Source organism: Bison bison, unplaced genomic scaffold (assembly GCF_000754665.1).
Source record: "Bison bison bison isolate TAMUID 2011002044 unplaced genomic scaffold, Bison_UMD1.0 scf7180017864295, whole genome shotgun sequence".
NCBI classification, from domain to species: Eukaryota; Metazoa; Chordata; class Mammalia; order Artiodactyla; family Bovidae; genus Bison; species Bison bison.
The window spans coordinates 10,024,936-10,049,901 of NW_011494867.1; the positions used below are offsets into that span (position 1 = coordinate 10,024,936).

At 49.0% G+C, this 24,966-nt stretch overlaps 1 protein-coding gene across 1 annotated transcript in view; it reads left to right on the forward strand.

The window, feature by feature from the left end:
• ATP2C2 (ATPase, Ca++ transporting, type 2C, member 2) overlaps positions 1–24,966 on the forward strand; it is a 52,752-nt gene that overhangs the window by 10,957 nt on the left and 16,829 nt on the right. Inside the window, 8 exon segments of the mRNA XM_010850819.1 lie at positions 8,137–8,286; positions 8,364–8,432; positions 9,167–9,242; positions 13,289–13,355; positions 22,886–23,010; positions 23,158–23,255; positions 23,860–23,961; positions 24,760–24,849. Coding sequence (XP_010849121.1) covers positions 8,137–8,286; positions 8,364–8,432; positions 9,167–9,242; positions 13,289–13,355; positions 22,886–23,010; positions 23,158–23,255; positions 23,860–23,961; positions 24,760–24,849 — 777 coding nt within the window.

A 24,966-nucleotide genomic window follows, 5' to 3' on the forward strand; every position in this document is an offset into this window, starting at 1 on the left:
GCCATCTGGCTCCGGAGCCCAGACTCCAGGCCCTGTGTCGATGCAAACAATCGCTAATAAGAACGGAGCATGTGGGCCAAACCGAGGACTGTAGCCCGGGAGACAGGCTCGCCATAGCCCAGACAGACTGCTCCTGAGAAGCACAGTTTTCAGCGCTGTTTGTACCCTGTCACAACAAAGAAAAAGAAATTCCATCAGACATGGCAGGGGTACATTCCTTCAAGGTCACCAAAAGGACAGATTAGGACATACGCAGTGAGAGGCATGACCTTGACATCTGGGAAGAGAGCCTTATCTCGGAAGGAGTCCTGGCTTAGAGGCGTTCACCCCTATCTTCGGGGTGAGCGCTCTTTGCCTCTGGGTAATGTGTCCTTTTCTTTGATGATGAAAGCAGGTGTCCTGTGTACGGTGCACACAGGCTCTGCTGCTGATCATAAAATCCACGCCAAGTCATAAACACCAGACTGGCTTCCCCAGCCTCCACCACCTCTTTCCCGACAGCCAGCTCTCCGGACTTTCTTCCTGGCTCTCTGGCTCTCCCTCCAGGCTTCCTCAGTGTATCGAGTGTCTAGAGCTGCTGAACAAATTATTACATACTTAGGGGCGTAAACAACACAAGTGTATTATCTTGCAGTCTGGAGGTCAGACTCAAACTCAGTTTCACTGGGTGGAAATCAAGGCGTTGGCAGGACTGTATTCCCCATTCCCAGGCTTCAGGGGAAAATTGGTTCCCTTGCATTTTTTAGCTTCCAGGGTCGCCCACATTTCTTGCCTCGTACCCCTGAATCACTCCAACCACTGCTTCTGTCTTTGTATTTCCTTTTCTCAGACACCGCTCTGATTCCCCTCTCATAAGGACCCTTTTTAAAATCAGTTGATCTCTTTTTTCTTTTTTTAATTAATTTATTTGGCTGCCCCAGGTCTTAGTTGTGGCATGAGGAATCTTTTAGCTGTGCCATGTGGGATCTAGTTCACTAACCAGGGATCGGCCCTGGGGCCCCTGCATTGGGATCGTGGAGTCCTGACCTCTGGACCAGCAGGGAAGTCCCTGTAATGACATTTAGGGGCCCCCAGGATCATCCAAGCTAATCTCCCCATGGCAAACCCATCCCTTTAATCACACCCGCACAGTCTCTTTTGCTGCTAAGACAACACTTTCACAAATCCCAAGGATTAGGACTTGGGTGTCTTCAGGGATTGGATGGTAGGGGGCTACTATTCAACCCCCCACCCTCAAAGCCCTCCTCTAAGCCTCTCCTCCTTCCCTGCTTGCCTGAGGGCAGCCCTCCCAAATCCCCGTCAGTCAGTCAACAGATATTTCCTGGGTACTGCTGCGTGCCAGGACCTGTGCTGTGCTGAGGAGGCAGTGAGAACAGACGAGACCTCTGCTTTTATAGCCTGGAGTGATAGGCGACATCCACCACAGGGAAGCTTGTGGGAAAAGCCCAGGGGATTCTGGACTTCCCAAACAGGACAGACTTGACTGGCCCACTGCAGTCACAGAGGGCTTCCTGGAAGCAGTGCCTTTTGAGCCGTTCTGGAATGGACGTGGATCAGCTGTTCTAGGCAGAGGAGACCCAAGCTGGGTGCTCAGCCCTGACTTGGAAGCCAGATGCACTGCACCTTTCAGCTGCCCACAGCGCATCTTCACACAGGAGGGCCGTTCCTGCCATCTGGAACCTACTTCCCACCAGCAGGACTTAGCTGTTCTCATTCCTGAGGCCTCAGCCCCAACCCGTCCCCTCCCCACCGGCCTCCCTGATCCCTCTCCTGAGGCGTCACCTCCCCTCCCTCCCCCCACCCTGGATTCCTGCTGTTCATTCCAGTGTCACTTTGCTTTCCTGTTTATTGCTCAGTTCAGTTCAGTCGCTCAGTCGTGTCCGACTCTTTGCGACCCCGTGGACTGCAGCACACCAGGCCTCCGTGTCCATCGCCAACTCCCAGAGTATACTCAAACTCATGTCCATTGAGTCAGTGATGCCCTCCAACCATCTCATCCTCTGTCATCCCCTTCTCCTGCCTTCAATCTTTCCCAGCATCAGGGTCTTTTCAAATGAGTCAGCTCTTCGCATCAGGTGGCCAAACTTTTGAACTTTCAGCTTCAACATCAGTCCTTCCAATGAACATTCAGGACTCATTTCCTTCAGGATGGACTGGTTGGATCTCCTTGCAGTCCAAGGGACTCTCAAGAATCTTCTCCAACACCATAGTTCAAAAGCATCAATTCTTCAGCACTCAGCTTTCTTTATAGTCCAAATCTCACATCCATACATGACTACTGGAAAAACCATAGCCTTGACTAGACAGACTTTTGTTGGCAAAGGTCCCTTCACAAAGGCAGGGAGTTTGTCTGTCTTGGTCACTACTGGATTCCCAGGGCCCAGAAGAAGGCCTGGCCTTTGGCAGGAGACAGATGGACAGATAGCCACCTCCATTCCAGCATATCCAAACCCACACCCACCTCCCTGCCTGCATCCTCACCCCTTCCCAGTCCCCTAACGCCCATTGTTCCTGTTTTTCTGGCCAGCTGTCTTCAAGGGAGGCATCTTTGTCTCATCTCTCTCTCCTTTCCTCTTTTTAAGAAAAAAACAGACTCTGTTTCTTAAAGTCTTTTCCTTTTTTTGACCATGCCATGCAGCTTATGGGATCTTAGTTCCCCGACCATCACCATGACCCATCCCTGCTGATACTGACCTTGATCAGCTGGCTGAAGTCTGTTTTCTTACATTTTAATGTATCACCAATTAATAGGGTGCAGATGACACCACCCTTATGGCAGAAAGTGAAGAAGAACTGAAGAGCATCTTGATGAAAGTGAAAGAGGAGAGTGAAAAAGTTGGCTTAAAACTCAGCATTCAGAAAACTAAGATCATGGCATCTGGTCCCATCGCTTTATGGCAAATAGATGGGGAAACAGTGAGAGACTTCATTTTTTGGGGCTCCAACATCACTGCAGATGGTGACTGCAGCCATGAAATTAAAAGACACTTACTCCTTGGAAGGGAAGTTATGACCAACCTAGACAGCATATTAAAAAGCAGAGACATGACTTTGCCAACAAAGGTCCATCTAGTCAAAGCTATGGTTTTTCCAGTAGTCATGTATGGATGTGAGAGTTGGACTATAAAGAAAGCTGAGTACTGAAGAATTGATGCTTTTGAACTGTGGTGCTGGAGAAGACTCTTGAAAGTCCCTTGGATTGCAAGGAGATCCAACCAGTCAATCCTGAAGGAAATCAGCCCTGAATATTCATTGGAGGGGCTGATGCTGAAGCTCAAACTCCAGTACTTGGGCCATCTGATACGAAGAACTGACTCATTTGAAAAGACCCTGATGCTGGGAAAGATTGAAGGCAGGAGGAGAAGGGGACAACAGAGGATGAGATGGTTGGATGACATCACTGACTCAATGGACATGAGTTTGAGTAAACTCCGGGAGTTTATGGTTGGTGATGGACAGGGAAGCCTGGCATGCTGCAGTCCACGGGGTCGCAAAGAGTCGGACACGACTGAACAACTGAACTGAACTAATTAGTAGGGGTTCTTTCTGTGAAAGATCCTCATGTTTGGGCAACCACTGCTGTCACTCCAGCTGGAAAGTGCCCCCATCTTATCAATCCAACAGGCCCACAGAGGGTCCTCCTCTGAGGCTCTGTGTTCATGGGGCTCATCCTGCCATAGGAGGAAGCTGCAGTGACCCCACACCATGTGGATCAAGATTAAACTCTGCCCTCTGACTGTTTACAGTCTAGCCTGCCCATCGCCCCGCCCCAGACCCTATGAGAGAATGGATGCCTGTGCTAAGAGAATGCAGCAGAATCCATCTCTGACATGACCTAGGCTGTGGGGCCTCGGGCAAGTTTCCAAAGCTCTCAGAGCCTCAGTTTTCTCATCTGTAGAGTGGGGATCAGAGCAGCATCTTTTCCATGGCATAGTCGTGAATGTTTCATGAGAAAAATACACTCAGCAACTGTGTGTTAGCATACTATCAACGATAGTAATTATTCTCTTAGTTTCTCTTGCACTCTAATTTAGCATCATCCCATTTAGCACTGAATCACCCTCCATTTGTTTCAAGAATTTGATTTCCAAAGTTCTTGAAAAAAGAACCTGACTTAAAAGTCTTGTTGACTCGGCCAGTTGAAAAACTGGGTGGGCAGGTTATATTCTAATTGGTCTTTCTTTAAACAGCAAAAACCAAACTTAAAATAAGCAAATTATGTGAGCCTCAGTGTGTTTGAAGGGGTTAGTGTTGGGACAAGAGGAGATGTAGTGACCTTCTAGCCCAGTGTCTCCCAACACTTGGCCCACAGGGTGGTCCACACACTGCAGCCCCCATGTGGAGAGTGTCAGCACCCCTTTGCATAGTAAAGCCCCTGGGAAGTCCTTCAGTAAAGAGGACCATTCACTGGGTTTACCCCCATATTCCTCAAACTGGTTTTCACCATGGAACCCACTTTCCACAGAGCAGCAATTAACTTCCTGTGAAGGAGGGTTCCCCAAGACACAAGTGGGAAAGTGATGTTCTAACTCGTGACTCATCCATCTTATACCTGGAAAAACTAAAGCTCCCCAAATCACAAATATGTGGATGTGATTTTTGTTAACATAAGAAGTCTCTAATCGTCGTGGGTCCATTAGGGAAGCAGAATGGAAGCACAGGGGGCTCTTGGACCTGCAGTCAGCCTTCACATAGTCTGGTACAAGTGTAAAGACTAGAATTAAAAACAGAAAAGAGCGACTTCCCCGGCAGTCCAGCGGTTAAGACTCTGCCTTCCAATGCAGGGAATGTAGGTTCAGTCCCTGGACAGAGAACAAAGATCCCACATGCTGCCGGGTATGGCCAAAGACTAAAAAAACAGAGCAAAACACCCAGGACAAATTAACCTGCAGCTTAGCTCCACTTGCTGCCAGTTTGCTCCGTCTTCTTGCTGTCTGGCGCTCCCATCCATGTGTACTCCCTCACTGAGAGCCTTACTGTGCCTCACTTGGCCTGTATTTCTTGGACTGTAGGCTTCCCCTCCTGATAGAACTGGCCTGTCTTCTAATGTCTAATATCGTTTTGCACATTTCCCCATGTGGGTCCTTCTCTGCTCCAGACTTTTCATGGCTCCTCATTCTTTACAAGGTTATATCCCAATCTCTTAACCGATGCCAGACACAACTAGGTTCCAGCCACACCTCCCACACGTCCTCTGCTCCAGTCACGCTGGTCCCCACACGCGTCCCCATGTAGACCAAACCTTCGGTCTCTTTGCTCGTGCCCTCTCGTGGTGATGGCTTCCCTGGTGGCTCAGCTGGTAAAGAATCCATCTGCAATGCGGGAGACCTGGGTTCAATCCCTGGGTTGGGAAGATCTCCTGGAGAAGGGAAAGGCTACCCACTCCAGTATTCTGGCCTGGAGAATACAGTCCACGCGGTCGCAAAGAGTCGGACACAACTGAGCGACTTTCACTTTCTCATGTTGATGGAGTTGAGGCCCCGTGAGAGCAGGGCCAACTCTTCCCCATCCAGCAAACCCCTGCACTGGCTTCAGCACCTGGGATAGTGCCCACCTCTGTCCACGCCTGAGAACCTGTCCCCAGAGAGGATGGCCCGGTCCCACTGCTTGGCGTGCTGGGCTTCTTCTGTCCTTTCAGTCTGTGGCTGGGCTTCTGGGGGAAGAGGGGTCTTTATTTACCTCCCCCCATCTCTTCCATTGCTTTGATCAAACTCATTATCACCAAGTCCACCCACCAGCAATTCTCCAACTTGCCTTCTTTTCCCTCCTGAAAGACCTGCCTGATTCTCTTACCAGTGTTTGCTGATCCCTCAAGGCCTGTTTCATGTCCTAGACCCTCCAAGAAACTCTGCAGCTCATCCTCCCCCACCACCACTCCACACTCCTGTTTCCTGAACCTTCTGAGGCAGAATAGATCCGATTAGGGTGTCAGGTTGTTCTAACTATGCCTCTCAAACTCAGGCAATGGCAGGATTCTCTTTCACTGCTGACTTACCATCTTATTACAGTGTAACTTCAATGGAACAAACATAAAGTTAGATACAAAATCTATGTGCTTCAAATTAAGTAAGTTCAACTTATTCTAATTATTATCATGTCCAATTAGACCACATTTACTAGAAACAGAATCTCTGTTTGCCATGGTTACTGTTGTTCAGTTGCTAAGTCGTGTCTGACTCTTTGCAGTCCCACGGACGCAGCATGCCAGGTAGGGTGACAATATACAGCCTTGACATACTCCTTCCCCAATTTTGAACCACGGAGGTGTGGTAGTTTCTGCTGCCTGGGACCTATGGGGTCAACATCTGGTGGTTCTGGATGACTCACTTTCCGCATTTCTTCTTTCCTTGTGGGTTAGGAGCTGCCCGTGAGCTCATATGACTTTGCTCCGATGTCCTGGAGATAAAACATGAAGATCAGTTAGTAGTTGTGTTTGTGGTGGTAGGTTGAGGTAGGTACATGGGCTTGAAGAGGCAGGGGTTTATTCCCATTTCACGTGATGAGAGCCTGGAAGTGGAGCCAACGGGGTGGCTTCCCCATGGAAGAAAGGCCCTGGGTTTCTCCAGCCCTCCTCTCTGCCCTCTTGGGCTGTGGCATCCTGTTAGTACCTGTAAAATGGCTTGTGGAGCTCCAGCCATGAGCACAATGACCCAAGCAGAGAGAGAGAAAGGTGAAGGGGGCCAGGAGGAGCTGTCAGCTCAGCCGCCTTCAAAGATCTTCACAAAGACCATTGTCCAGAGGGTGGAGACACTGTGAGCTGCCAGGGAAGCTGGGAAACAGGGCTAAGGGGGTGGGATGGGGGCCATCATCAGGCCCAATGCCACGGGGTTCTGTTAGGAACTTGAAGGGTTAGACGGATATTACTTGGCAAGTGGTGGCTCCTGTCATCCTTGCGGACTGGGGTTCCCTGGAAGTGTGCACATTTTTATAGATTGGTATTGAATGGTAAAACTTGGGAGTATAGAGAACTCACAGACTTCTGTTTGAGAAAGGCCGATCTAACTGTTCTTTTGGGAGTTTGCAGGAAGATAACTTCTTTTAGTTGCTCTTTTTTTGCTTCAGTGAGAAGTCCCTTAGGGGTAGAGTATACCCTAGATACCTTGCACATCCTTGGTGGTACCTGGCATGGTTCTGGCCATGGAAGACTCACCTCCTGCATGATACCTGCTGGGCCTGTGGTCACTTCTGCAAGACCTTGATAGTTAAGAATGCAGTCTCTGAAGCCACCGTGTTGGTTCAAACCTCTGCTCTGCCGCTAATGAGCTGATTAGAGCAGATTTCTTAATCAGCCCATGCCTCAGTTTCCCCAAATGGAAAGTGGATAAGGGACTTCCCTCGTGGTCCAGTGGCTAAGACTCTGCGCTCCCAATGCAGGGTTCGATCCCTGGTCAGGGAACTAGATGCCACATGCCACAGCTAGAAGTTCACGTGCTGTGGCTAAAAGGTCCTCCCCACCACAAAGAAGATCGAAAATCCTCCATGCGGCAGCTAAGCCGGGTGCGGCCTAATTAATTAACTAATTAATTAAATATTTTTTTAAATATTATAAAGTGGATAAAATAATAGTGTCTTTCATGGAGGGTGTGAGGATTAAGCAATAAGCCTTGTGAAGTGCTCTGTGCTGGACCTGGTGCATAGTAGGTGTTCTGGAAATGTTACCCTGGAAACATCAGGAAGTATGTGTATCTGTGACTGCATGTGTGTTTCAGGTGTTGACATGACCTTAGGCTATCATCAAGTAACCCGGCTCAGTGCTACTCAAATCACACGGATTGTGTGGGAACCCCAGGGTGGGCAGGATGTGGGAGTTAGGGGAAAGATAGGATGATCCGAAAGGGATATTCTAATTTAACCATTGCCTAAGTTTTTTTAAAAAGTTTTATTAAAATTGAAAAGGGTGTTAAAACAGGATTTGAGATTGCTATGTTTTCTGAAAGGGGTCCCATATGCAAAGCTTTTCTGATTCCTGGAGGCACCAGAGGCCGTGTTGTGATACTTGTTTCCTGATTTCAGCGCGCTCTTGTTTGCTGTCTGTTGACCAGTGACGTTAAGGTGTCAGACACTATCCTGGGCTTTGAAAACCAGCTCACAGGTTGGGGGGCTGGTGCTCCGCCTTCTCTCTTTGCTCCCCCCCAGGTCACAGACCTCCTGGTGGACGAGTCCAGTTTCACGGGAGAAGCCGAGCCAAGCAGTAAGACAGATACCCCACTGACAGGCGAGGGTGACCTCACGACCCTGAGCAACATCGTCTTCATGGGGACCCTGGTGCAGTGCGGGAAGGGCCAGGTGAGCCCCGGGGCCTTGGCGTCCCTCACCTGTGGGCCTTCAGCCTCAGACCTCACACCCCTCTCTCCTGGACGCAGGGCGTCGTGATCGGAACAGGAGAAAAGTCCCAGTTCGGAGAAGTGTTCAAGATGATGCAGGCTGAAGAGGTAAGGGACTGGGGGCTTTGGGTTTCTTTCTTTTTTAGATTATTTGTTTATTCATGGCTGCACTGGGTGTTCATTGCTGTGTGTAGGCTTTCTCTAGTTGCGGCGAGCAGCAGCTACTCTCGTGGTGCTCAGGCTTCTCATTGCGGTTGGTGTTGTGGAGCACGGGCTCTAGGGCCCCCGTTGCCTCGCTGCATGTGGGATCCTCCTGGATCAGGGATCGAACCCGTGTCCCCCATATTGGCAGGCGGATTCTCAACCATTGGACCAGCAGGGAAGCCCTGGGTTTCTTGTAAGGTGGGGTTTGAGATGATTCTCAGCTGGTGACACCTGCCCCACCTACTCCTTAGGAACAAGGATGATATGGTTAATGTGAGTACACTTTTAAAAACTTTTTACTTTGAAATGCTCATTAGGATTTTTGTCAAGATATGACTTACGGTGATATGCACAGATCTGAAATGTAGCAGTCTGTGGATTTCTATATATGTGTCCCTGTATAATCATCACTCAGCTTAAGATATAAAAAAATCCAAGCAGGGTCTTCCCTGGCGGTCCAGTGGTTGGGATTCTGTGCTTCTACTGCAGAGGGCACGCATTCCATCCCTGGTCAGGGAACTAAGATTCCACAAGCTCACAGTGCAGCCAAAAAAAAAAAAAAGAGAGAGAGAGAGAATAGAAGCAGGAGGGACACTCCCAGATCTCATCTAACAAACTCATTGTTCTCATCCTTTTAGACGCCTAAAACTCCTCTACAGAAAAGCATGGACAAGCTGGGGAAGCAACTGACACTCTTCTCATTCGGCATAATTGGTGGGTGAAGCAGTTTCTGCATGGGGTCCTGGCAGGGGTGGAAGAGGCGGTGGGGGGTGTGGAAGGGAGCCATCCTGTGCACCCATAGCTGTCTCTCAAATACCTTACTACTCACCTGGGTGAGGACTGGGGTTTGGGATCAGAGGTTCTTGGTCAGCAGCAAGAGGTTTCTGTATCAATCGGACAAGCTAGCAGCAGTAACAGGTAGCTCCTACATTTTAATGGCTTAACATGATCATAACTTATTTGTTGCTGACACTGCAGTCCGTGGGCACATTCCTGGTGAAATGGCTTTCCCAGGTAGCTCACTTCCGAACACTGACTTGCAGTCCCAGGCTCCTGCTGTATTGTTGTTCTGCCTTCCTCCAGTTCCTGGGAGGAGTGGGCCATAATTCTGTTAAATCAGCAGATGGGGAAAGAAAGAACATAAGAGACTTGTGGGGAGTGGGGGTGGGAGGGGGAGCATTTTTTAAAGGCAGGGACCAGGAAGTGAAGTCATCACTTTTGCCCATTCTTGATTGGCCAGAATGAAGTCACATGGCCTACCTAACTGCAAAGGAGACTGGGAAATGTAGTCTGGTGGTGCACCGGCAGGTTTCTATGCTGTGCCTGGGCTTGTTCCTCCTGACCTTTGGCAGCATACCAAACAGTATCCCCATGGTGCTGTAGCCCAAAATTCAGGTCTTATTCCTGAATTATACCCTGGTCCCTGCACCTGCCCCTTCCTGCTGCCTCCAGCTCTGGCTTTGAGTCTGTGTCCTTCGTTCTCAGCTTCCAGGGTCAACCAGTGCCTGGGCCATTATAGATTCTCAATAAATGTTGGTTTAGTGAATAAAGGAACAGAGCAGCCAACCACTGCCCATAGCACAAGCAGTGATGAGAGGAGCTCTAGTGAGTCTGGCTAAAACTGCAAAGAGGAGAAAGTTCTTGGGAGAAGAGGCAGCTGTCCCTCCTAGCAGCAGTTTTGTTGTGCTTCTGGTCATCCAGATGCATTGGTTCATTTAACGAGTATCTTATGACACACTTGACCCTGTGATAGGTTCTGGGGCCACTGAGATGAGTAAGACACAGCTTCTTCCCTTTGGAGGACTCCAGAGAAATAGGAGAGAGACACCTGAACAAATATGAAATGTGAAGGTAGCTGTTAATTTTGCATGGGAGAGTTGAGAAGGCTTCAAAGAGGAGGTGACGTCAAGTTGGGTCTTGTAGGATGGGTAGGAGTTTGCCAAGTGAAAAAAAAGAGAAGATTGGGAATTTCAGACCAAGGAAAACATATGCAAAGGCATGGAAGGTATCTCCCATTCCTTTACAACTTTAGGAGGTTGTAAAATTAGCAAAGTGTTAAGAGGATATGATCTGAATTCGGATCTCTCAATTCTATCGTGCTAGAGATAGACCTGCCTGCCCTTTCCTCCCTGGCCACCCCTTCCCCATTCTCTAGTTTCTAGGCTCCTTTCCAAATGTCAATTTTGGATGTTGTAGTCAGAGTTTGCTCAGTCAGTAGGTTTCCTGTTTTCGAATAGCTCTGTGTCCTCTTCCCTCCTTTCCGCCCTAGTTTTCCCTGGAGCAGTTTCATGGGAAGTGGGTTTTATCTTAACGTGCCAAGTCTTATCACAGCCAGGGAGGACTCTGTGCTTATGAGAGGATTTGGAGGCCGTGCTCAGGCATGGTGAAGGAGGACTGTGATAGATTAGTGATGTCTGTCATGGAGGGAGAGTGGCTCTATGCCATCATTCACCTGCCCTCCTTGGGGTTACACTGATCAGGCATCTGGGACAGGGTGGATGGATGCCCACACGCCCCTGGCTGCCCAGAGGGCCCTTTTACTCTCTAGAGCAGGGGATGGAAACTCTGACTCCCAGGCCAAATCGGGTTCACCACCTGTTTTGTGTGGCTCACAAGCCAAGACTTTTACAAAAATCAGAAGAAGACTATCTTCTGACATTAACCTTATATGAAAATCAAATTTCAGTGTTCACAAATAACTTTTATTGGCACACAGCCAAACCCATTCATATATTATCTATGGCCATTTGCACACTGCAATGGCCAAGTTGAGCTGCAACAGACCATAAGGCTCATAAAGCAAGTGCTGTTTTCTGCCCAACCTGTTGGAGGAAAAGCTGTCTGCCACCTGCTCTAGACCCTGGGGTTGCCAGAAGGAGAACGGGCTGTAGCAATAGCCCCCAGAGAAAATACCAAGTAGGTGTGCTTCAAGACAGATTGTCAAATAGATGCTCGTAGCAGGCCTTTCCACAGGATGAAATCTATCAAAGGTCAGAGGTGCTGCAGGGTCACTGCCTCGTATAAGCCGTTATTCCTCACGTTAACTTAGAACTTAAATTGGCATGTCCGTGGCCAGGCCCGTGATAACCGCTCAGATGTTTTCTCTTTTTAGTAAATATTTCAAGAACTGCTCTGGCAGAGTGGGAGTTGTGAACCCTTAGAAAGGCCTAGGGATGCTGGGAAAGAGTGGTGTGCTGGTAAAGGCTTAACAGCCGGTTTCAGGGGAAAGTGGTGTTTGTCACCTCTGTGGTCTCAATACTCACAGTGTCCTATTTCTAGACACCGATGGAAAATTACTGAACCTGAATTTGGGAAGAAATAAGCACATTTGGCTTTTGTGAGGCCCCCACCCTCCTACTGTGGCAGGACCCAGGATGGGGGCAGGTCCTGTGGGTTGGCTCTGCCCCTATTTTTAGTAAAACTTCCCCCTAATCTTTCTAGGTTCATTTGGGTTCCTGCTAAGATTTTGACTACTGAGTTCTGTTGCTAGTCAAAGTATGAAAAAAAAAAAAGAAACCCCAATAAATCAGATCTTATGACCTCTCTACCCCCAACACACACATACCCAAACACATGCAGACACACACACGCCACTACTGCCCAGCAGAAAGCTCACCCTGGCTCTGCTTTCCCTACAAGACACAGCTGATGCTCTTCGGCAAGTCCCCCAGGATGTGTCAACAGGCAACCCCTCTCACCTCCTACTTCCCCCTCGCCTGTCTTGTAACTGTGGCCACAGCAGTTCATGACTTGGTGTTACTGTGGGCCAGGAGCCATGCTGAGATCTCCAAGGGCATTGTTACATCTTAAATCCTAAAACAAGTCCTTGAGGAAGATGTAGTCATTTCCTCCACTTTACAGATGAGCAAACCGAGGCCGTGCCTGGTGGACCCTGAACTTTGCCCCGTTGCCAGAACATCTCGGGCCTTTCATGGGCCCCAGCATGAGTCATGCACTTCTTTACCTGAAGGCTCCATCTCTGACTGTCCACATACCCCGTGTCTAACACAGTGTCTGGTGTTTAAATACTGGGCCAACAATTGATGAAAGAGAAAAATGGGATAAGGAATGTCTTTAATCACAAAAATGCAGAATAAAATCAGCTAAGAGAGACCAGCTCGTGAACCCATCAGGGGAGCGGCTGTCGTTGGTCATGTCAGAAACCTTGGGGCAAGTCCTGTAAACATACAGCCTGTGGGAAACTTCTGGAATAGCTCAGAAATGTTGCAAACAGCCCCAGATAAACCGGGTGGCTGTTTCTTTCTTTTACTTGAACTGACTTGATCCTTTCCTGAAAAAGGAAAACCATCCTCTTTTGTAAGCAGGAGAGTTCCTTCCTTAAAAATGGGAGCGGTGACAAGTGTTTGAAGTTATTCATAATTGCTCTGTGTCTGTATTTCCGTAAACACTAAGGAAATGAGTTTGGAATGCCTTCAGACGTTGAAGAACATACTTGTGTGTGTGTGGATGGGTGTGTGCGTGTGTTCATAAACATTCTGTTGCTGTTCATTCTGCGTGTTGTTCATAAACATTCAGTCGCTAAGTCACATCTGACTCTTTGCAACCCCTTGGGCTACAGCACACCAGGCTTCCCTGTCCACTATCTCCCAGAGTTTGCTCAAATTCATGTCCACTGAGTCAGTGATGCCATCCAACCATCCCATCCTCTGCCGCCCTCTTCTCCTTAAGCCTGTATATATACATGTGTGTGTGTGTGTGTGTGTGTGTGTACTTATGTGTGTGTTTCCATCTCCTCCCAGGCCTGATCATGTTCACTGGCTGGCTGCAAGGGAAACACCTGCTCAGCATGTTCACCATCGGGGTCAGGTAAGGGTGCTGGGCCATTGCCCTTCATTTGTGCAGCAAGAGAAGGTGGGAGTTTGGGGGCAGGAACGGTGTGGGGCAGATGCAGCCCCTCCACTCCAAGCCCCAGTCCCCCGCAATGCATTGTCTGGTGGTGCGGGTGTCCAACGAACGTCAGAAAAAGGAATGACAGCTCCTCGTCCTTGTCCCCCGAGCCATGGGTTTATGTCTTACTGGCTAAATACGGACTCCAGAGCCAGCCTTCAATCCTTCCCAGCATCAGGGTCTTTTCAAAGGAGTCAGTTCTGTGGAAGGATTGAAGGCGGGAGGAGGAGGGGACGACAGAGGATGAGATGGCTGGATGGCATCACTGACTCGATGGACATGAGTCTGAGTGAACTCCGAGAGTTGGTGATGGACAGGGAGGCCTGGCGTGCTGCGATTCATGGGGTCCCAAAGAGTCCAACACGACTGAGCGACTGAACTGAACTGAACTGAGAAGCAGCCTGCCCAGTTTAGTTTCTGCCTTTGCCATTTGCTGGCTTCCTTGGAGGCTCAGACAGTACAGAATCTGCCTACAAAGCAGTAGACCCAGGTTTGATCCCTAGCTGGGGAGATTCCCCCGAAGAAGGGAATGGCTACCCACTCCAGTATTCTTGCCTGGGAAATCCCACGCACAGAGGAGCCTGGTGGGCTACAGTCCATGGGGTCACAATGAGTCAGACATGACTGAGCGACCAACACTTTGCCGCTTGCTAGCGGGGCCACCCCAGGCAAGCATCTTCACTTTCTGGTTCTCTGTGTCCTCCTCTATAAATGGGGGTGACGTCAACCCTCCTAAGGGTGTGTGAGGATGCCCTGGTGCCCCTTGCAGGTGCCTGCAGCCAAACTGAGCACAAGGTGGGTGCGTGTTCTAATTAGCATCTGGAACTCGGCCCTTGGTTTATGGAGACGGCTGCAGGAGAGGACAGAAGACACAGGGCTGACGGCAGGGAGCAGAACCAGGGTCTGGGCTTTAAGCCCGGGGAACCTGCCTTCCCAGGCCTGGCGATGCTCATAAACAACTCTCCCAGCCCAGGTCCTGCTGGAGGAGCAGAGGCAGGCAGGGGGAGTTGCCACAGCTTTTCCATGGCTGCTTGGGGACACAGGCTTGTCCCAGCAGAGGGGCAACTGGTGATCTGGGATGTGAAGGAGCCACTTCAGGCCCGTGTTGGTTTCCACGGGGTGGGACCCCCACCTTGTGTTGTCTATAAGATGGTTCAGGTGACATGTTGTTGTTCAGTCACTCAGTTGTGTCTAACTCTTTGCAACCCCATGGGCGGTAGCACACCAGGCTTCCCTGTCCTTCACTATCCTGGAGTTTGCTCAAACTCATGTCCACTGAGTCGGTGATACCATCCAACCATCTCATCCTCTGTCTCCCCTTCTCCTCCTGCCCTCAGTCTCTCCCAGCATCAGGGTCTTTTCCAGTGAGTCAGCTCGTCACATCAGGTAGCCTAAGTATTAGAGCTTCTGCATCAGTCCTTCCAATGAATATTCAGGGTTGATTTCCTTTAGGATTGACTGGTTTGATCTCCAAAGTACTCTCAAGAGTCTTCTCCAACATCACAGTTCAAAAATATCAAGTCTTCAGCACGCAAGCTTCTTTATGGTTCACCTGTCACATCAGTACATGGCTACTGGAAAAAAACATAGCTTTGATTATACAGACCTTTGTCGGCAAAGTGATGTCTCTACTTTTTAATATGCTATCTAGGCTTGTCATAGCTTTTCTTCCAAGGAGCAAGCGTCTTTTAATTTCATGGCTGCAGTCACTGTCTGCAGTGATTTTGGAGCCCAAGAAAGTAAAATTTGTCACTGTTTCCATTTTTTCCCCCATCTATTTGCCATGAAGTAATGGGACTGGATGCCCTGATCTTCATTTTTTGAATGTTGAATTTTAAGCCAACTTTTTCACTCTCCTCTTTCACCTTCATCAAGAGGCTCTTTAGTTCCTCTTGGCTTTCTGCCATTAGGGTGGTGTCATTTGCATATCTGAGGTTATTGATATTTCTCCTGGCGGTCTTGATTCCAGCTTGTGTTTCATCCAGCCTGGCATTTCGCATGATGTACTCTGCACATAGGTTAAATAAGCAGAGTGACAATATACGGCCTTGACGTACTCCTTTTCCAATTTTGAACCAACTCGTTCCATATCTGATTGTACCTGTTGATTCTTGACCTGCATACACGTTTCTCAGGAGGCAGGTAAGGTGGGTCTGGTATTCCCATCTCCTTAAGAATTTTCCACTGTTTGTTGTGATCCACACAGTCAAAGGCTTTAGCATAGTCAATGAAGCAGAAGTAGATGTTTTCCTAGAATTCCTTTGCTTTCTCTATGATCCAGAGGATATTGGCAATTTGATCTCTGGTTCTTCTGCCTTTTCTAAATCCAGCTTATACATCTGGAAGTTCTTGGTTCACAGACTGCTGAAGCCTAGCTTGAAGGATTTTGAGAATTACCTTGCTAGCATGTGAAATGAGTGCAGTTGTGCAGAAGTTTGAACATTCTTTGGCATTGCCCTTTGGGATTGGAATGAAATCCAATACATATACCTTTTCCAATCCTGTGGCCACTGCTGAGTTTTCCAAATTTGCTGGCATATTGAGTGCATCAATTTAACAGCATTATCTTTTAGGGTTTGAAATAGTTCAGCTGAAATTCCATCACCTTCACTAACTTTGTTCAGAGTGATGCTTCCTAAGGCCCACTTGACTTCCCACTCCAGGATGTCTGGCTCTAGGTGAGTGACCACACCATCGTGGTTATCTGAGTCATTAAGACCTTTTTTGTACAGTTCGGTGTATTCATGCCATCTCTTCTTAATATCTTCTGCTTCTGTTAGGTCCATACCATTTCTGTCCTTTATCGAGCCCATCTTTGCATGAAATGTTCCCTTGGTATCTCTAATTTCCTTGAAGAGATCTCTAGTCTTTCCCATTCCATTGTTTTCCTCTATTTTTTTGCATTGCTCGCTGAGGAAGGCTTTCTTATTTCTCCTTGCTATTCTTTGGAACTCTGCATTCAGATGGATATATCTTTCCTTTTCTCCTTTGCCTTTCAGTTCTCTTCTTTTCTCAACTATTTGTAGGGCCTTATCAGACAACCATTTTGCCTTCTTGCATTTCTTTTTCTTGGGGATGGTTTTGATCCACCTCCCATATAATGTTACAAACCTCCTTCCATAGTTCTTCAGGTATTACATCTACCAGATCTAATCCCTTGAATCCGTTTGACCCCAACAGTTATGGGGTTCTCTTCCACTGTATAATCATAAGGGTTCTGATTTAGGTCATACCTGAATGGCCTAGTGGTTTTCCCTGCTTTCTTCAAATTAGGTGAATTTAGCAATGAGAAGTTCATGATCTGAGCCACAGTCAGCTCCTGGTCTTGTTTTTGCTGATTGCATAGAGCTTCTCCATCTTCAGCAAAGAATATAATCAATCTGATTTCAGTATTGACCATCTGGTCATGTCCCTGTGTAGAGTCATCTTTTGTGTTGTTGGAAGAGGGTGTTTGCTGTGATCAGTGCATTTTCTTGGCAAAACTCTGTTAGCCTTTGCTCTGCTTCATTCTGTACTCCAAGGCCAAACTTGCTTGTTATTCCAGGTAGCTCTTGACTTTCTGCTTGTGCATTCCAATCCCCTATGATGAAAAGGACTTTTTTTTTTTTTGGTGTTAGTTCTAGAAGGTCTTGTAGGTCTTCGTATAACCATGCAATTCCAATTCTTTAGCACTAGTTTTTGGGGCATAGACTTGCATTACTGTGATGTTGAATGGTTTGCTTTGGAAATGAACCAAAGTCTTTCTGTCATTTTTGAGATTGCCACCCATGTCCTGCATTTTGGACTCTTTCGTTGACTATGAGGGCTACTCCATGTCTACTAAGGGATTCTTGCCCACAGTAGTAGATGTAATGGTCATCTGAATTAATTTGCCCATTCTTGTCCATTCGGTCACTGATTCTTAAAATGTTGATGTTCACTCTTGCCATCTCCTGTTTGACCACTTCCAAAGGTGATATGTGGGAAATTATTTTAATATTTATTAAATATTTAATGTTGGTGAGCAAAAATTTATACTTAGTACATCAAACCCATGATGTAAACAAACTTAGATGCCCATCAATTAATGGACAGATAAGCAATATGCAGTGTATTATTATTCAGCCACAAAAAAGAGTGAAGCATTGCATTTGATACAGGGTGGTTGCCATAGAAACATGCGGCTAAGAGGAGGGCGAATGTATGGTGTGTGCTGTCGTGTCTGACTCTTTGTGACCCCCATGGACTGTAGCCTGCCAGGCTCTTCTGTCCTTGGGATTTCTCATGCTAGAATACTGGAGTTGGTTGCCATTTCCTCCTCCAGGGGATCTTCCCAACCCAGGGATGGAACACCCGTCTCCTCACTGGCAGGCAGATACGTTAGTACTGATCCACCTGGGAAGCCCGAAGAGGAGGGAACCAGACACAAATGGCCGCATAATATGACTTTGTTTTTATGAAGTGAAGTAAAAGTCGAATACTGGAGTGGGTAGACTTTCCCTTCTCCAGGGGATCTTCCTGACCCAGGAATCGAACTGGGGTCTCCTGCACTGCAGGCAGATTCTTTACCAACTGAGCTACCAGGGAAGCCCAAGAATAATGGAGTGAATAGCCTATCCCTTCTCCAGCAGATCTTCCCGACCCAAGAATTGAACCGGGGTCTCCTGCATTGCAAGTGGATTCTTTACCAACTGAACTATCAGGGAAGCCATTTGTTTTTATGAAATGCCCCAAAGAGGCAAATTCATACAGACAGAAAAAGTGCCTGCCAGGAGATGAGCTCAGGAAATAAGGAGGGACCACAGCAGTTACGGGGATTCTTTAAAGGGTGATTAAGAGGTTCGATATGACTGAGTGACTTCACTTTCACTTTTCACTTTCATGCATTGGAGAAGGCAATGGCAACCCACTCCAGTGTTCTTGTCTGGAGAATCCCAGGGATGGAGGAGCCTGGTGGGCTGCTGTCTCTGGGGTCGCACAGAGTCGGACACAACTGAAGTGACTTAGCAGCAGCAGCAGCAAGAGGTTCTAAAAGTGATTATGGTGATGGTTATACAACTCTGAATATACTAAAAACCATTGGATTGTATACTTTAGAAGGGCGAGTTTTATGATATGTGAATTACATCTTAACAAAGAAAACAGAAAGCAGGTAATTAAGAAAGCTGTTATTACAAGGATCCTTGGAGCCTTTCTAATGTATACAAAAAAAGGAAACTGTTTGCAAACAGCTGAATTGGAACTGCCATTATAGTAAGTGACGGTGGGGCACTCCCAGGGGATGGGGCATCCCGTGTGAAGTGTGGAGGCCGTGGGGGGCTGGCCAGTGTAGGCAAGAGAGCCTTGCACTGGGGGGTGGAATGCACACGTCTCTGGTACTTAGTCAAGTCCATCCGTGTATAAATGAATGGATGCCATTACCTGGCAGTTAGCAGTAGGACGAGATTCAGGTATGGGTCTTTTAACATTCCAAATGCCTCTTTTTAAATCATGGGGCACTGTGTGCATTGAGAGGCAGGCGGGCAAAGTCCACCTGTGGGCAGGTATGTGTCCTATTACAGAAGTATTCAATGACTATTTTTATTTTTTGAGGGTTTTTTTTTTTTTTTTTTAAGTACTTATTTATTTGGCTGCACTGGGGCTGGGTTGCAGCATGTGGGATCTAGGTCCCTGACTGGGGATAGAACCCTGTTCCCTTGCACTGGGAGCATGGAGTCTTGCTCTGGACCACCAGGGAATCCCCCAAGGTGTTCTTCTGAATAGACAAAGTCATGATCTCAAGTTGACTAGAGTGGCCTGACTTTGTCTCCTGAGCTATGTGTGCCCTGAATGGAATAAAGGAAAACAGAACCCAGAGCTTTCGATGGCCGTTTTTCCTTGGGTCGGTATCTGAATGTTGATACACTAGGTGAGTCAGTTCTAGAATCTTCAGGAAAGTGAAGGTGGCGCAGCCAGGGTCGAGGAGGGGTGGGGCTCTGGAGGGACACGTGGCCCTGTGCATCATGGACCACTCTGCCGGGCAGGCTGGTCTCCTGATGGGGAAGCTGGAGCTTAGGCCAGCACACTTGCCAAAGTTACAGGATTCTGGGAGCGGAGGAGACAGACTGCCAACCCCATGCATTCTGCTCCAAAGCCAGGGTCCGGTCAGTGCTCCGGCCACCACCCGGGCAGGACAGGGACTCTCCCCCTGCTGCCTGTGGTCCTGGCAGTTGGCTTGTTTACTTGCCCCCTACGTGTTTGCTGAGCAGCTGCTTACTGTGTACTTGCCTCATCCACTGCTGTTGGAGCTGGACCTTGGAGTCTGCAGGCTGGAGGGGAAAGTAAACGTGAACAATTTAAGTGAATGTTAGCAAATAGTCACAACTTCTGGTCAGTACTGCACAGGAGACGACAGCTGAGAGAGGGATTAAATGGGGAGATTGGAAGGGGTGACCCAGAAAAGGCAGCTGGAGGTTTCTCTGAGGAGTTGAAGCTGGAGAGATGCGGACCTGCTAGGGGTGGGAAGGGCAGGCGTTCAGACAGGGGACTGGCGGCAGGGGACTGGCAGGGCAGAGGCGTGGAGGAGGCAGCAAGCCTGGCTCATCCACGGAACCCAGAAGGAGGTGCAGCTGGCTGGGGGATAAGACCGGACGGGGTCGGGGGCGGGGGTCCCTTAGGGGCTGATCACATGGAACCTCACGGGCCCCGTTTCCTCCAGAGCCCAATCACATCCTCAGAACCCTTCTCCACGCACCGTGCGGCCATCTCTGCTCTCCTTTGGAGCAGAGAGGCGGTGGGAGGCGTGAACTGCAGCGTGTTCCGAGGCGCGGGAGGAAGGAGCAGGGGCGTGGCCGTGGACAGTGGGGTTGGAGGCGAGGGCAGGGCTTCCCGAAGAGGAGGACGCTGTAGAGCTGGGGGCCTTGGACTTGAGCGTAACTAACCTCACCACATGAGGGTCCCTGGGAGAGCTTGTCCCAAACAGATTGCAGGGACTGTGACTCAGGCTAGAGGGTGGCGGGGATGGGAGACCCTGAATTCCTAACAGGCTCCCTGGGGATACGGATGCTGTCGGTTCAGGAAGCATCAGTCTTCAGAGAAGCATCAGAGAAGTGAGGCTGTGGCTCCAGCCACCCCAGCTGGGACTCCAGCAAGAGGTGGGGCCAGGGAGGAAGGCTGGGTGCTGGAAAGGGGGCTCAGATGACTAGGTCTTTCAAAGGCTGGGTTAGGGGCAGAGGGCGAGCCTCAGCTGTGAGGGGCTCCCAGAATAAGCAGAGCCTTCAGACCATGATGAATGAGAACCTCCTCCACGTGAGGATGCATCCCGACCCATGTCATCAACCATGGAGAGTTCCAAGAGCCAAAAAGACTGTTAAATAGTTCCAGGTCTGTAAGAGAATAGGCTCCTATGTCCACCCCAACCCCACCTCCCCAGGGTGATTTTTTTTTAATATTTATTTATTTATTTAGCTGTACCAGGTCTTAATTCTCTGACCAGGGATCGAACCCAGGACTCCAGCATTGGGAGTGTGGCATCTTAGCCACTGGACCACTAGGGAAGTCCCTCCCCAAGGTTATTTCTGATTTCTGGTCTTAACAGTAAACTCGAAAGAAAACCAAGTCTTTTTGTTTCACTTGTGGCTTGGGAACAACGAGGCTCTTCAGCTTTGCTTTGTTTTCCGCACTCCTTTCTTTCGTAGGCTGTGCCGGGTCTCCTAGCCGCAGCGTGTGGACTCTTAGTGGCAGCTTGTGGGATTCGGTTCTCCCATCAGGGATCAAGCCCGGGGCCCCTGCACTGGGAGCCCGGAGTCTCAGCCACAGGACCACATGGGGAGGGGACTGGCTGGGCAGAGGTATGGAGGAGGGAGCAAGGGAAGTCCCAAGACTCTTCAGTTTTTAGCAGAAGTGAAATCACTCAGAACCTCTCAATCATAAGTTAGAAATGGCAAGATAGCCAGCGTGCAAGAGATTCTCCAAAACAAATAACCCAGGAATCATCCTTTTAAAAACTTTTTCCTGCTTCCCTCTGCTGCAGGGGACCTTCAGGATGAGCCAAGGTCCACTTGCTTTTCCTGGTCTAGCCTAATCTTTATTAGTTTGCCAGTTAATTTTTTTATTATGACAAAAGCACCCAGACACACACAATGTCCTTCCCATGCCATGTAGGAGGGAAGGGCTGGCAATAACCCTTCGCAAATGTTTGCTTAGCTGGTCTTGTCAGCCCATGCCATAAAACCAAGGAACCTTCTTGCTGTCACCATAGAAACCAGAACAGTCTCTTGACCAAACTCTGTCACCTTGGTTTATGTAACTTTCCCCTGAATGCGTCTTTGTCTCCGGGTAAAAGATCGCCGTTCATACCATATTTCCTCACTTCTAAGATGTACACTCTTTTTCACTTTTTACCTTCTCTGCAGTCAGACTGCTTCTCACAAGTGAGGTGATAAGAAAGCACTGTGTTGGTTAATGGGCAGTATTTTTCCTTTCTTTAGTGACGCACAAGATAATGGTGCCCTCTCTAATCAACAGCACCTCAGGTTTGATGAAATACTGTAGCCGTGCGTGGCTTGGCTGGATGGACATCGTCAGCCGGGCTTTCTGGTTATGGACCACCTGTGTAGAGCGCTCAGTATGTGTGAGGCCAGGGGGCGTCTGGGCTCTTGCACTTGCCATGAATTCACTCATTCCTGTGTGTTCAGCAAATATTTACTGACTACCTGCAGGCCTCTGCTGTGCAAAGGGTGAGCCCTTTGGGTGTGGTGTGGTGACGCTCACTGCACAGCTCTGCAGTCTGCCCCCCCTCCAGAGCCTCCCCCATCGGTCTGCGGTCACTGGCAAGACACAACACTTGCTACAGGAAGGGGATTCTGTGCTTCCGATGCAGATTCCCAAGGGAGGAGCTCATTGGTTCAGCTTGAGTCACATGTTCTCCTCTAATCCAATCAACTGTGGAGGGTGGGGCCACGTGGTACAGAAAGAGTGGGGAGGGGGTCCTAAGGAAGTGAACAGACACCAAAACAACCTGCTAAGCCAGGCAAAGGCACCGCTGTGTTACGTCATCTCCCCCAGTTTTCATTGTCCTTGTCTGGTTTCTCACAGAAACTGTCTAAACCATTAGATAACCCAGGGACTTTCTGAACCCAAAAAGTCCACTTATTGTGTGATCCTGGAAATTTCTTTCAAGGGTCCAAGACTTTCATAATAGCAACAATTTAAATGCAAAAGTACTTAAACAGGCAAAATGTTGGACAGACTAATTCACACTAAAGTGTGGATGTCTGATAGGAGAACAGGGTTTTGCAGGGGGAAAGCTCAGAGCAGTGGACACTGAAGAAGGAGGCAGGTGGATCATGGGATTGGGAGCAGAGAATAGAACAGAGAGGTGGAGAACCCACAGGTGAGCGTCACCGGGCAAACACGTGATCAACATCAGCTGGACTTCACATCACATTAAGTGCGTGTTAAAGGTGACCCGTCTGGCCTTTTCCATCCAGCCTGGCTGTGGCCGCCATCCCCGAGGGCCTGCCCATCGTCGTCACAGTTACGCTGGTCCTGGGAGTGCTGCGCATGGCCCGGAAGCGAGTCATTGTGAAGAAGCTGCCGATCGTGGAGACCTTAGGTAAGGAGCTCCTGCTGGTTGAGTTCTTACAAACTGGACTGAACGGGCTTCTTGGTGCCATGATAATTCAACCTGGGTGTTTCGTAAGGCTGAGAGTTGATGGTGACGACTTCTCTCTCCCATCAACTCTGACGTCTTCCTGTCCAGGTTGCTGCAACGTCATCTGTTCCGATAAGACGGGGACTCTGACTGCCAACGAAATGACTGTCACCCAACTCGTAACATCTGATGGGCTCCACGCCGAGGTGAGTCCATGTGAATTCATAAGGTTCGAGACCAAGGAGTGCCCTGCCAGACCTTTATCTTCTCAGAGAAAGCACACAAAGTCTTCCAGAAAACAATAAGGAAGACATAAATGTGGGTTATTGGACAGTTTCCTTGCCATTAATACAAATAGCAAGAGCATGACTGATAGAAGGCAGCCACCCCCGGCTGGCATGATGCTATACCTGGTGGTTTGCACACTGTCCGCGGTTCCTTTTGCACGCCAACCACTGAGTGACTGCGACTCAGATTGTATGGGCTTCAAAGGCTAAAACATTTGCTGTCTGGCTCTATAACAAGCTTGTCCACCCCCATTCTAGAACATAAGCAGTCTTATATGCTACTATTTGGTCTTCACAGCCATAGTTTTTACTGACTGCAAGATGCCCTGTTGCAATACTGAAGTGCACTGGGTGTCTGATGAATACTTAGTTCTGCAGGGGACACGGTCATGCTTGAAGCCTTGCTCGTGGTGGGACCCTGTCCTCAAGGGTGGACCCTCCCCCCAGAAAAAAGATACGTGCCAGCCAGGGGAGCGACTCTTTGCCTCCCAGGGACACCCCTATCTGCGGCTTTGCCCTGCAGGTCAGCGGAGTTGGCTACAACGGCAATGGGACTGTCTGCCTTTTACCCTCCAAGGAAGTCATTAAGCAGTTTTCCAACGTCTCGGTGGGGAAGTTAGTGGAGGTAAGCATCAAGAGTGCCGCCGTGGAGATAAACACGCGCCTTGAACAGAGCTGATGGGTTCTGTCTGCAGATAGAGACGGCAGTTGGACCGACTGGTTCTTGGTGACAACCGGGCCACACCCCAGGGGTCAGGTTATGGAAACGGCCCAGATAGAGATGGAGAGGTGGGAGGTCAGGGAAGAACTGGGAGCCCCTGCTCCCGCTGCTTGCTCCCTCCCCGCACACCCCTGCATTCACCCGTGTTCCTTTCTTAGCTGTTTCTACTTTTTCAGTTATTATTTTAAATTGAGCAATAGATCACCTGCCACAGAATTCGCCACTGCGGAGAGTACAGCTCAGTGGGTCACAGTGTGTTCGTGAGGTGGTCACCACAGTCTGATCCCAAGACCCTTCGTCACCCTGATTAGAAGGCTGTGTCCCCGTCAGCGGGGCCTCACACGCGTGACCCCCAGTCTGCCTGCCTTCCCACTCTCAGTCCTTAGGATGGCTTTGTGACAGCTAGCATTCTGCTGAGTCAGTAAATTATTGGGTTGGCTGAAAAGTACATTCAAATGTGATGGAAAAACCTGAACGAACTTTCTGGTCAACCCGGTGTTACCATGTGGCTTTTGCACAGTGGGGACTCTGGCACATTTTGAAGAGTAAATTCGTCCTTCCCTCCCACCCCAGCTCAGCCCCGAAAACTGGTCAAGGCTTCAGGGCTGGACCTTTTCACATGCCTGAGCGCGCCCGGGACCCCGACGGGTGCAGCTCCAAATACTAACAAATGACCTTCAGAAACCCCTCCCTGCTTTGCAGGCAGGCTGTGTTGCCAACAACGCCATCATCAGAAAAAACACCGTGATGGGGCAGCCGACAGAGGGCGCCTTGGTGGCCTTGGCAATGAAGGTAGGAGGTCTGTGCTGTCCGCGTGGGCAGTTCTTTCACTGGGAGCCGGATTAGTAGCGGGATTCAAGGTCCTGTCTGAGTGAGGCAGGTCCTCACGTGGCCGGGTCCTTCTTCCTT